This window comes from Orbicella franksi, chromosome 2, assembly GCF_964199315.1.
Source record: "Orbicella franksi chromosome 2, jaOrbFran1.1, whole genome shotgun sequence".
NCBI lineage: Eukaryota > Metazoa > Cnidaria > Anthozoa > Scleractinia > Merulinidae > Orbicella > Orbicella franksi.
In genome coordinates, this window is record NC_138146.1 from 28,686,430 (window position 1) to 28,698,989 (window position 12,560).

General features: G+C 39.2%; 1 protein-coding gene and 1 pseudogene across 1 annotated transcript; one reads left to right on the plus strand and one right to left on the minus strand.

Annotated features, from left to right (window-relative positions):
• Positions 1–1,295: 1,295 nt before the first annotated feature.
• On the minus strand, positions 1,296–3,076 carry LOC145472542 (uncharacterized; annotated as a pseudogene).
• Positions 3,077–3,375: 299 nt separating this feature from the next.
• LOC145472558 (cartilage intermediate layer protein 1-like) lies at positions 3,376–4,962 on the plus strand. The gene has a single exon (XM_081454962.1). It carries the CDS (start codon positions 3,376–3,378, stop codon positions 4,960–4,962), a length of 1,587 nt encoding a protein of 528 aa, XP_081311088.1.
• The last annotated feature ends 7,598 nt before the right edge of the window (positions 4,963–12,560 follow it).

Genomic DNA, 12,560 nt, shown 5'->3' on the forward strand with positions numbered 1-12,560 from the left:
TTCAGAACTGGTATCTTGCACTTCCTCCTCTTTACACCATTTTGGTGTAAATTGTGACGTTTAAAACACCATCAGTCCTGACACATAATGGACGCAGAATATCAAATAACAAGAAATCAGTTTTTAACAGCATGACGCCAAAAATGAAATCCATCCCATTTGAATCATAAATACTTCCAAGCAGGATCAAGCATGCTAAACTATCAAAAGTTAAACTTCTGCGCAAACATACAGAAGTCTCCTTCTTAAGTCACATTAAATCTGATTTTATCGCATTATTTTGTTAATCAATGTGTTACAATCACCAGCTATTAAGTTGTCGTGATATGTTTAGAAAAAACTATGGCAGTCTTTAGTAGTGCATGCAAAGCAGATCCAAAGGTGATCAAATGGAAGAGGGAAGAGGCGAGGGGGTGGTAGAAAGTGAGATGGCTCTTTCTTACTCAATTCTTGACAAAATATGGGGTAGAGAATTTGGGCCCCCTCTTGCTTTAATGAAAAGGGTGTGGCAATTTTGGCTAGATTTTAGATTATAAATATACACCTTTTATATATTAAAAATAATGTCAAATAATGGAGCATGATCGTTTTTATTGACATAGCTGTGTTGGAGAGCCTCATTGTATGTATTTTGAAATCAGATAATGCTTCATTTATTCCGTACAAGTTCCATGCATTTAGCCTTGATTTCTGCCACTCTCTTGGGTCTGATTCCTGGAGAGTGTGCGCTCCTTTCCCAAGCAACAGCTGGTAATTGAGTCAAATGTGCATTACATTTCATGCTGAGCATGACATCAGAACAGGGCCAGAGAAGTTTGAAATTAACCCAATCTGTACAGTGAATGGTTACCCTGTCAATATTAGCATAAAAGCAGGAAATTAAGTCACACTAGCTCAGCGCAATTGAACCGTCAAAAATGTTGAGTCAAAATGTTTGTTAGGTGAAACTAGAGTTTGTCTAGCAGGACATATGGTCTTACGCCTTATGGTGTAATGTTTTGGCTTTTAAAAACCATTTCAAAATGTTTTTACTTAAGTTCAAGAAGGGTAACATCATGTTACATTCCAGAACATTGTTGTGCTGTCATTATTTGGAAAATGTTGCAGCCTAACAGAGATTTCTTTTTATCAAAATGTTTCTTTTGCTTTTCTAGCTATGTGGCAAGAACGTCTTTAAAATCTTTCATAGGTATTTAAGGAAAGAAAAAAAATACTGTTTAAATGTTGCGGACGTTATGTAACGTCCACAAATCAGATTTTTGTTATATCTATTTTTAGAAAAGTTCAGGGTAAAATTTATATCTCTTATACATTAGCCCCAGTGAGGGATTTTTTCTTATACAAGCGTTTGCAGTCCAATATATTTTCCAAGTTTTATACAGCAAGTTAAAACTTTGCTACTTAATTATACGTTGTCAATTTTTTTTTTAAATTAACCACCGTACTTACTTTGGGGCCTCCCTGAATACATAGTTGTCACAAGGGAGCTGAAATATATTTTTCTGTGTAGTATAACTTGTTTTCAATGTAGTACAGGGAATAATTTCAAGTCCAACGTCTTTTTTAAAATCTTGATTCTGACACCACTCAAGTGGGTGGAAATAGACAACAGCGATCTTTAATGAAGATGACTGCTTAAAAAGTGTTACTAAAAAGGGTCAGGTTCCACTTCACAGGTTCATTTATATCTCTGGAGCCACACTCTTTCAGTTCCCAGTTCAACCTAAAACTTCTGGCAAACCCACCACAAAGTCCCTCCTTAAACATAAAAGGCAACAACGCATATATTTTGCTTCCCAAGGCATAGTAATGTCTGCACTCCACACACCTTGGTTGATATCATATCGCTCAGCCACTTTTCGTTGTTCTAAGGTCACATTAGCTCCCCCAACTCCCCCAAAGACATAAATTGTCTTCCCTATGATAGCAGCCCCAGCAAAGTACCGCGGAACATGCATTGAAGCAACAGATTGCCATTGTTCAGAAACAGTAGAATACACTTCACAACTAGGAAGAGCAATGCGCACATTACACTCGTTACCCATAGCAAAAATAGATGACCCTGAAGATACAGCACATGCTCCACCTCTAGGTTGTAACATTGAAGGAACGTCTGTCCATGTGTCTTGTTCTGGGTCATACCTCTCAACAGAGCTAAGATATTCGCCATCTCCAGCTCTCATTCCACCAATCGCGTACAGGAACTGCCCGTCACTTACTGCACATGTGATTTCTCGTGGGACATTCAATTGGGTTCCCAGAGTCCAGATGTTGATGGAAGGAACATAAATTTGTAATGTTCCTCTGTTGACCCTTGAAGCACCAATAACATAAATGCAATTTTTTAAGGATGCAACTGCTGGAAATAAAACCTCTTTTAACATAGGCGACATGGTGGTCCAGGTGTTTGTTTTCAGATTGAACTTCTCAAGCGCATTTGATACCATGCCATTTCTTTCTCCTCCAACAGTATACAGCTCTCTTTCATGCTCAACAAATCCATGCCAGTTAATTTAGTTTGGAAAATGCTCCAATTCAAACCAATTGTATTCCTCTGGGACATAACACTGGACTGAAGTTTGTTGAGTTTCCCTGCTCCTTTGTGCACCGCAAATGGTAATAACAACATCAATGGCAGGTTGAAGACATTTCCTCGGTTTTTGAGAAAACAAAACTTCAGATGAAGCATTACTGTCTACAGCCTGCTCAACCAGTTCTATGTAAGAAGAGTAATAACAATGAAACTTTAGTGCTAACAAAAGTTGGAAAGAACGTGGTCGGAGATTTCCGATGCCGTGCAGTAAACGAATTCGGAGCAGAATTTTCGGAGCCAGCGACCTTAACAGTTCTTGGTAAGTGCCTTTATCTTCAACGTTATACCTGTTTCAAAGCTGCCTTTCCATCTTATCAGCCCCTCTGCATTGGTTTGGCCGGACAAAAGAGCCCTTCCGCATCAATTAACATTCTATGCATGCATCACATTTTTTCCATATTAGCAGTTAAGAAGTTCTGCTTTATGTACTTTACGTATGAACTGCTTTAATGACGGTCTATTTTTCTCTTTCCCAAACCCCATCCTTCGCATTCTCCTTCGTTCAAATCCCTCTCGGAGTCAGTAATTTTTCCATGATTTAGCGCCGGATGTGGAAATAAAATGTCCATCTACGAAGATGCTTCACAGCATCACTTGTCACTGACCAAAGCCTTGTATGTTATCTTTCAGGAATTGTAGTAGGTGGACCTGATGAAAGACCAGTGCAATGTTGCGACATTTTTGTCAACGGTGCTGTTGTTGCATTCTCCAATTTTGATGGGACTTTTGAGATACCTGTGCCAAAGCCAGCAAAGCGATTAGTGGCGACATTTCGAGATTATATGGAAGAATACGAAGAAGAAACAGTAGTGCTTCCTTTTCGAAAAGGAACGACAACATTTCATAAAATTCACCTCCGCCCGGAAGCGCCACCAATCGAGTTTGACGCAGAAGAAGAAAAGGCAGTGCCGATTGCGAGCGATGAGACAGCAGAGGTAATCATACCAGCAAATAGTTTGATTGACAAGGACGGAAATCCTAAAAATGGCAAGGCTAAGGTGAAAATACAGTTCAACGATCCCAGGAACGAGCGAGACATTCTAGAATCACCTGGCGATTTCACTAATGTAGATGAAGATGGTGAAGAACAACTGCTCAGAACGTATGGCCTTTTTAAGATTAAACTACAGGACGACAGCAACCAAAACCTTGGCCTCACTAAGAATCTTCACATTAACATTGATCTTGAACGACTGACCGGTGAGAAGTTTGACGAATCTGAACCCTTTCCCCATTTGTGGTTGCTAGATGAGAAAACCGGTAGATGGGTGGACGCAGGAGAACTTAAACGAAACCAAGAACTAACACAACGTCCCAAGAGACAATTAAGGAACAGGGCATTTTCTGGAGAAATAACACCTGAGAACTTAGGATTTGTATGCAACGTGGATAGAATTCAACAACGGTGTTTAGCCAAGGATAGAGCTAACGCTGAGGGGGAAGGAATAGACGGTGCAAAAGTCACTAGTATTTTCGTAAATGGAGAGAATAGTGCGCGTCAAGTCCTTCAAGGGTACCAATACGCCCACACTAACTCAGATGGGTATGCATGCATCTTGACTCAGTGCGACAGCGAAGGCTATCTCGAGGTGGAGAAGGATGGATTGCCTTTACTACCTAATCAAGTGGACCGCCTCCCTCCCGAAACGGGTGCTTCTGTTGTAGATAAGCGAAGAATCAAATTTAATCCAGGTGCACAGACTGTTAATGGCCCAGTTTACCAGGAAAGCGAAGAGGAGTCTTGTAAAAGGGAGAGTGCGGGCCAGAGCTTCTTCTCATCTCACCCTCAAGAGAACAGACCAGTAGTCTTCAACCAAAAATATGTTCCTCTGGTAGATGAACAGGATTTCCGCGCGTCGTCGCGTTTCAAACGATGCTTCGTTAAGATCTTGACTTCTGGAACGACAAGAACCCTTGTGAAGGCAGAAAGTTTCTCCCCAGATGGACAAACAAAGCTTGGAGAAACGGTTAAACAAACCGAAGAAGTCGATAATTTATATGCAGCATGCCTAGAGTACAGTTGTCCCCAAGTAAGGATGACGCTAATTCACTTTACGGTGTTAACGGGAGAATGCCAAAGAAGCAAAGTGCAAAAACGCCTGGGTGCGGGAGATGTCAGTGGCCTAGCACCAAACGTGGAGAGAGTTGTCATACCAACTGGTGACGTTTTGTCTGGCAGTGCTTTTGGAATTTTCGAATGGTCGTCCGGGGTCGCCAGCCCAAGTTTGGAGGAATTCGACGAGACTTGCGTTAATTTTGCGATAGACGAAAATGGTGGAGGTGAATTAAAAGGTTTTGCAGTAAACTTTATTTGTGCAACGGAAATTCCTTATGGACCGCTAAAACGTCAATTTATAGGCTTAGAGTAAGCTTTTAAACGCAAAAAATGTTACATTTCTACTAAAAGTGAATGGACGTAGAGATATTAGTTGAAAAGGACTAACAAACGTGTAATTTGATTTGTGTTTCGTGGTCTTGTAACTGTAGAATACAACAGCGAAGTAAGTCACGATCTTATGCTCCTGTAAGGACGATAGTGCTGACATAGCCCGATTTAGCTTGTTAAACAAAAACTTCCATTACAAACGCCCCAGCAAAACGGAAACAATTAACAAACAACCTCTATTAAGAACTGGATCGTTGGATAATGCAGTTCGAGAGTTTTCATTGGCTTGGCCATCATGGGTTCTGAGTCAATATAGAATACTCTGCAAATATGGTAAGCGTCCGCATGATTTTTTCTGGCGTTTTTGTTTTTATTTTACTCTAGTTTCTATATTTTGGGAGCGTTTTTGACAAAACAATGATGTCACTCGCGTTTGTTGAATATGAGAAGATTATAGCCAATTTGGCGCTACGCGCGTCTTTGGCTATCTGCCATCTCACATCTAACACGCGCTCGTGGAATCATTAAAAATTATAAACAAAAAGCAACTTCTCTTTTCAAAACCTTAGGATTTATTAAAACCTTGCTTTGATTAAGTTGTGCTTCTCCGAAAAGATACAGAAGTTCACTCTATTATTCCTGGATTATACATCTTCCAATTGAAAGAAAAAACCCTCTCGTGAGTTTTCACCCGTTTGCCAAGCGTTACTACCGTCAAAGTTTTGAAAGCTAGGTCTGGTTTTCGAGTGATAAATATGTGTTACATCGACCGCCATCTTCTCTCGCGCGTGAGTTGAAGACACCCTTCCCGGCATGCATTGCGATAACGTCGCATGGACGTGGCATAGTAAACATCGATGAACTCTTGGCAATTAAATATGAAATACGTTTTTGCAATGAAAGTTGACAAATTTAACTTGTCCTGCTCATACGTATTCAGCTCAGCTAAAATTGTTTAATATGTGTCCATGTTTAGCCCCAAACTCTCTACTTACCGAAAAGCTCACATGTCCAAGCTCAGTTTTACCATGTTGAACATTTGCAGGAGCCATAGTCGGGGACGGAGACCGTTAGTCTTGGGATCTGCGCGCACCTATGATGTGGAACAATTTTTCTATATATTTTAGAGCAAATTGCGCCATCCTAACGTCATATATCCGCGCGGATCCACGTACATGTCAGGGGCTCTCGCGCGGATGTTGCCACGTTGCGTGATCAAATGGTGAGAGTTGCGAGATTCTCTTGCAGCGTTTTCACAGCGATGACAGGGAATAAGAACCAGGGCTCTTATATGTAGTTTTATGCTCTGAGCTTATGGAAAAGGTAAGTTTTTCAGGGCCTAAAACACGACTTTAATTTCGCGCTGTGAATGAATAATATCTGCTCGCGCTGGTTGTACGCGTAAGCTTTTGCGTTTGTTCTGTAAAGAAAAGTTATGTAAGAAAACTCTTTACTCTGGTATCGAGTTAATTTGTGAGTTTCCCAAACAATGCTTAATCCTAACCAAACCCTGTTTTTGATAGTTTCTTATTGTTCCTGTACATGTTTGTTTGGCGAGTTTGCAAAAGTTTTTGAAAGGAAAGTCTCATTTGCATATTGCAGCGCGTGCACTTTCAAATCCGAGTCGGTGTTTTCAATTGTCAACAAATCTTGACAAAGATTTCTTTCGTTGTCTTTTGTGCCGAGATGCTGCAACAATTTTCACCAGTACCAAAAGGCTACTCATTTCATGTGTTTCTTTAACATAGTGAAATTTTACACTGCGAAAATAAAATAGACAAGGAGTTTTGATAACTCAACCAACAAAATCGGAATCGTTATTCGAGGTGATTACAGAAAGCGTCATCGCAATTTTGCTGATTATTTCTGCTGTATTCACCTATTTACAGCTAAGCTTTTAATATGTTCTCAAACATTTATCAACAACCTTAAACATAGTTAAAAACTAGGGATATTATATGAGTTCGATGTACGTTTTTATACGAAAGTGGGAAGTCCAATTTGTCAGGGTTTACTGACTGTACAAAACACGCATCGGCGGGCGCTCTTATTCATCGACAACAGACAATTTATTGGATTTTTACACAAAAAAGGCTAAACAGCGTCTACACATTCTCCTTTCCTGCTTCCGGGAAGCTAAAGTGATTTGTTTTATTCTTCCTTTGCTGAGTACAAACAATGAAACAATGTCTGGTCAAATTTGGCTGCTGATCTCCGAAATTCTAGTCCTTAAAAAAAAACGTTCGTTTTTCCCTTCCTTGTTATTCAGGATTGCGAGAACATATCGTGTATTGAGTAACCGAAGATCTCTGTGACACTGCAATTCGACATTGGGCTAAACTGCCCGCCTGACGGTGACCTGTATGCGTGACTTCCTGTAATATTTTAAAAAGGATTTTTTTAAGGGAAATAAACATTAGCATAGGCATCCAATAAAGTTCTTGTTAGCACAATCTGTTGAAATTCCGAGAATACTCTAACCAGAGAACTAAAGATCTGAGGCACATACAACTCGTTTAGGCGTGTCTCAGTGAATTAGACAACATTAGACATCTATGGGCTTTGTGACAAAAACCAGTGTACCGTAATCCTCGAATTAGCGCCCCGGGCGCTTATTTCAAATTTAGTAGAAGACAGGGAGCACTTATTCAAGGAAGGGGGCTAGGGGGGGGGGGGGGGAAGTTATTTAATTTTTCCCAAATCGTGGCCTGACATGATAATTTTTTAATACATCATCTGCGCGTAAACACCAACATAAGTTGTTTATTGACATGGAAAGCTGCCGTCCTAAAGTTTAAATCGCGGCAAAGTCAGTACTTAACGTGTTCAACGTGTTCACTAAACGTGTTTACAAACTGAAACAATGTGCAAATCTAATACTACATGACGAAAACTATACATCCTTTGTTGTCTCATGACTCGTGCAGAAAATGGGGGGAAGGGGAAGGGAGCGCTTATTCGAGGGGGGACGCTTATTTTAAATTTCGGCTGATAAGAGGGGCGCTTACCTGAGAGGGGGGAGGGGGGGGGGGGGCAACGCTAATTCGAGTATTTACGGTATTTAATTTTTTTCTTTGGTATTCGGTTTATGAACGTCCGGATTGGTCATACTCTAGTAAACCCGTGCATATAAGAAAAACAGGATGACAGAATACCCAGCCTCTAGGTGTAATATGTAACTTGTTGAATCTGTCTTACCCATCGATAGAGAACTGCACACCTTATTTTCAGACTCACAGCAACCGAACCAGTGGCACAAATTAATCAGTGCAAAGTTGATTATTTGCAACGTGATGTACAGCTGAATGTGTTGACACAAGTGAGGAGCTAAAATTTCCTGCATCTCTGGCATGCATGTTGTTACGTGCTTAGTACCGCGGTTTTATGCCTCACAATTATCGTAACACAAGATGTGGATAGCGTGACTTAATAATACTTCCCAAACTAGCAGAGAAACAGGAAGAAGAAATTCTCGACGTACAAAGCCAATTGAAAAACAACCGCGCACCTCAATTTCAGCCTTGTAGCTAAAGCAAAACAGGAATTTAATGACTCAGTTTTTCCGTCAGGGAAAAAAATGTTCTTGAAATCGTAGAAAAAATTTACTTCCTTTAAGTATAACTCGTTTGGACGTGACTCGGTGAGTTAGACCGACCAGTTTATGACTGACCAATCGTCGTCGAAGAAAAATGAGCTGAAAGAATACCCAACTTATAGGTATAATATGACACTTGTAAATCTGTCTTAGCCCAGCGATAGAGAACTGCCCACCTTATTTGCAGTCTTTCAGCTGAGCCAGTGGCACAAATTATCTACATCGCTTTGCAAGATGTTTAGAGTTGCAGTGCTTTTGAAAAGTGTGGCTATTCTTGTTTCCTTTGCAGTAAGTACACCGCGAATATTCGTCTTACGAAGATTGAGTTGGGTTTTTTGTTTTTCAACCTTTGTGTTTGAAGTCCTTTAAATCCAGTGAGTAATTTAACAGCGACTGCAACAAAATCTGTTTGGCGAGCCCATAGACTTTATGATGTGATGTTTCCATATAGATGATGAGAGGGCTAAACTTGTCCAATAAAATTAAGATGCCGTAGCAAAAATTTCAATTCTTTGAAGAAAAAGTACAATATCTGCTTCACTATAATTCGGATTCGTAGATTATTTTCCTCAGTTTACATTTTAAGAAGCATACTTGACAGATCCACCTCTCTGTTAACTTCTCTTGCCAAGAATTATAGCAACATCGACAACAACTGATACACTTGATATACCTGACGCTATGATCGGAATTCTTTCCTGTTACTTTGTACATCAAGTTCATTTAGTGTATCCTTGGTACTCAAGAACCGGTGTGCTCTCCAGACTTAAATATGAAGTCCTCAATTCTGTGTTTCAGTAGACACAAAGCTAAATAGTGAGAAACGAATTCTATTTGTCGCTGAAATCAGAATGCGTGTCTCAATACCGGTTGAGATGTTTCATTTCAAATTTTCATATTTGCTATATGTTACGTAAGACCACTCGGTTAGCCAGATTTCACTTCTGCACTTTGTTGCTTTCCGCTGTTCGACATCACTGAGTTTAAGCTGCCCGACTGACGGTAGCCTGTGGTCGTGGCTTCTGCAATACTAAAGCTTCTTACTTAAGCAAACTAATCTAACAAGACGAGATCGAGTATTGTTAAGATCATTGTTTAGACCAACTTTTTTTTTTTTTTTTTTAGAATGAGGAAGTGTTTACAATGCCTCAGCTCTGTTTCAGAGTCATAGTCATGTAATTAAATCAAAGCAAGTGCGCAGCTTTTATATCAAGGCTAATAAGGCATATAAACAAGCTAGCAATGGCATAATCTGATGAAATCAAACAGATGAATAACAACACTCACTCTCTAGAAGCTTTCTATGATCCCCTCATTAATGCTAGGCTTTAAGCTCTTGATATAGACAACCTCGAGAAATACTAATTGCGACCAATTGTCATGACGGTCCATGACCTTAAAATTAGTGTGAGCCACATTACACGTAAAAATTTGTTCGTTGAGATTGACAAATCATTGTGGCAATCAAGTAATTTGTACAAGTGACTACCTCATTGAAGCCATTAAGATTGCTAGGGCGTTTATGCATTGGTTTTTCTGTCCTGGTGACGTATTTACGAAACCCAAGAGCTAACGAGCGGTCTCTTTTACCCATGTATCGTTGTAGATAACCAGGACTAGTAAGTTTATGAATTAAACTAGACTTAAGCAGTGCAGGAAGGTGGTCCTTGTTGGAAGAAAACTGCGAAATGTCAGCTGTATCGTAATGTATTACAGACTGCTTGACCTTTTCTCTAAAAAGTCTATGTAGTTTTTTAATCCTGTTGTTAACTAGCACTGATTTCGCCTCTTTTGCCAGCATAAGATAACTTAATTGTCAGATTCAGTTGATCTTTATTTTATTTTTATGTTGTCGATGTTTTTTTCCCAAGACGACTAAGGATAGAACGACAAACTCTACTAGGAAACCCACCCAAGGCATATTAGCGATTCGATCCTTTTGACCTGGTTTTGGAATAACTTGGAATTGCTACAGATTTTGAACACAAAGCTTTTACCCATGCAGTCTTTAATTAAGATGCCAAGGTGTAAAACATGAAAAAGAAATGTATTTCCCAGGGTGAGTTTCTTTATAATAAAGATCAGTGGGGGTTCTTATTACTGTATTCAAAAGAATTAAGAAATGTATCTAATGGTCAGGAAACTTGTCAGCCGTAAAGCATAAGTTCTTATGGAAGCAATCTTCGCCATGCCTACCCAGACCATCCTTATATAGAACTTGATTACACGGTTTGAAACAAGTGTAGAGAAGACTTGATTTACTTATTCAGTCATGATAAATATGTTAGCTAAAACGGCGCTGAAGCTGAAAGCTTTCTTACTTCATGAATCTAAACTTGTTGTCTCCAAGGAACTTTTACTTAAGGACGTTGAAAGGAGTTTCGTATTACAGATACGATCTACAATAATATAGACAGTTTTCAAAACAAAAAAAAACAAAAACAAACAAAAAAATTGCGAGACTTTAATCAAAATACTGAGCGTCAATTTAATAAGTCTTTTGAGCTACCTCGAAAGAGTCTTTGACAGCATATTAAAGAAGAAAACAGTGGCAGGCATGTGCATGGGTAAAGTCAGAGATGAAATCCAAATCATAACAGTATATTACAAGTATTCAATAAAGATCTTGTGAGCATGTTCTATTCAAATTCAGAGGGTACTTTTAATCACCAGAAACAGAAGATAAAACTCGTTAGACGGGTTTCGATGAATTTCACAACATTAGACATTAATAAGCTTTGTGAAACAGTGAAACGGTTTATGTAAACACCGTGGAAGAAAAACAGGATGAAAGAATACCCAGCTTATAGGTATGATATGTCACTTTGTAAATCTTTCTTAGCCTCCGATAGAGGACTGTCCACCTTATTTTCAGTCTTGCAGCTGAACCAGTGGCACAAATTGATCAGTTCAAAGTTCTTTTAACTGTAATGTATTGCTATTGCAACAGGGTATGTTGACAACAAAGAGGAGTCTCCTTCTGATTTGGCATGTTTTATAGTTAGTTTGTAGCTCGGGTTTACGAGTCAAATAATTTTCCAAATTTCTTGTAAGACAGGATGTCAATAGCCTGACAATTGATCAATCATATTTTTCTCGTCAAATAACCCGGCAGAAAAACAGGAAGAAGGTATGCCCTTTCTACGAGGTGTAAGATGTCTCTTATAGTCAATGTTTCCTTGTCCATTGGAAAACAACTGCCCAATTCAGTTCCAGCCTAGTCACTAAAGCATTGAAAAGCATGTAATGACCAAATAGGGTAAACAAAAATTGTTTGATATTTAACAATCGTTCAGTTTTTTTCAGTACAACTCGTCAAGACGTGTCTCAGTGAATTAGACAACTTTAGACAACAATAGGCCTTGTGGAAAACACCATTTTATGACTAAACAATCACACTCTAGTATTAAAATGCCGTGTAAGAAAATCAGGATGAACAAATACCCGGCTTATAGATGTAATGTATCACCTGGTGAATTTGTCTCAACCAATCGATAGAGAACTGCATACCTTATTTGCAGTCTTGCAGCTGAACCAGTGGCACAAATTATCTACATCAGGCTCTGTCTAATGTAGACCGAGCAGGATGTTTAGAGCTTCAGTGCTTTTGAGAAGTGTGGCAATTCTTGTTTCCTTTGCAGTAAGTACACCGTGAATATTCTTCTTATGAAGACTGGGTGTCATTTTTGGTTTTTCAACCTTTGTATTTCAAATCCATTCAGTAGTGCAACAGCGACTGCAACAAAATCTGTGCGTCGAGCCTATCGTGCAATGAAAAATCATGCAGCACAAATTTGAATTCCTTCAAGCAAAACAGAACAATTTCAGCTTTAATATTTTATATTTCGGATCTGTAAATTACTATTCTCCTTTACATTTTACGAAGCATATTTGACAGACCCACCTCTCTCTTAACTTCTCTTGCCAAGGATCATTGTTAGATCGACCACAACTGATTCACTTACATGTATATACCTCACGCTACG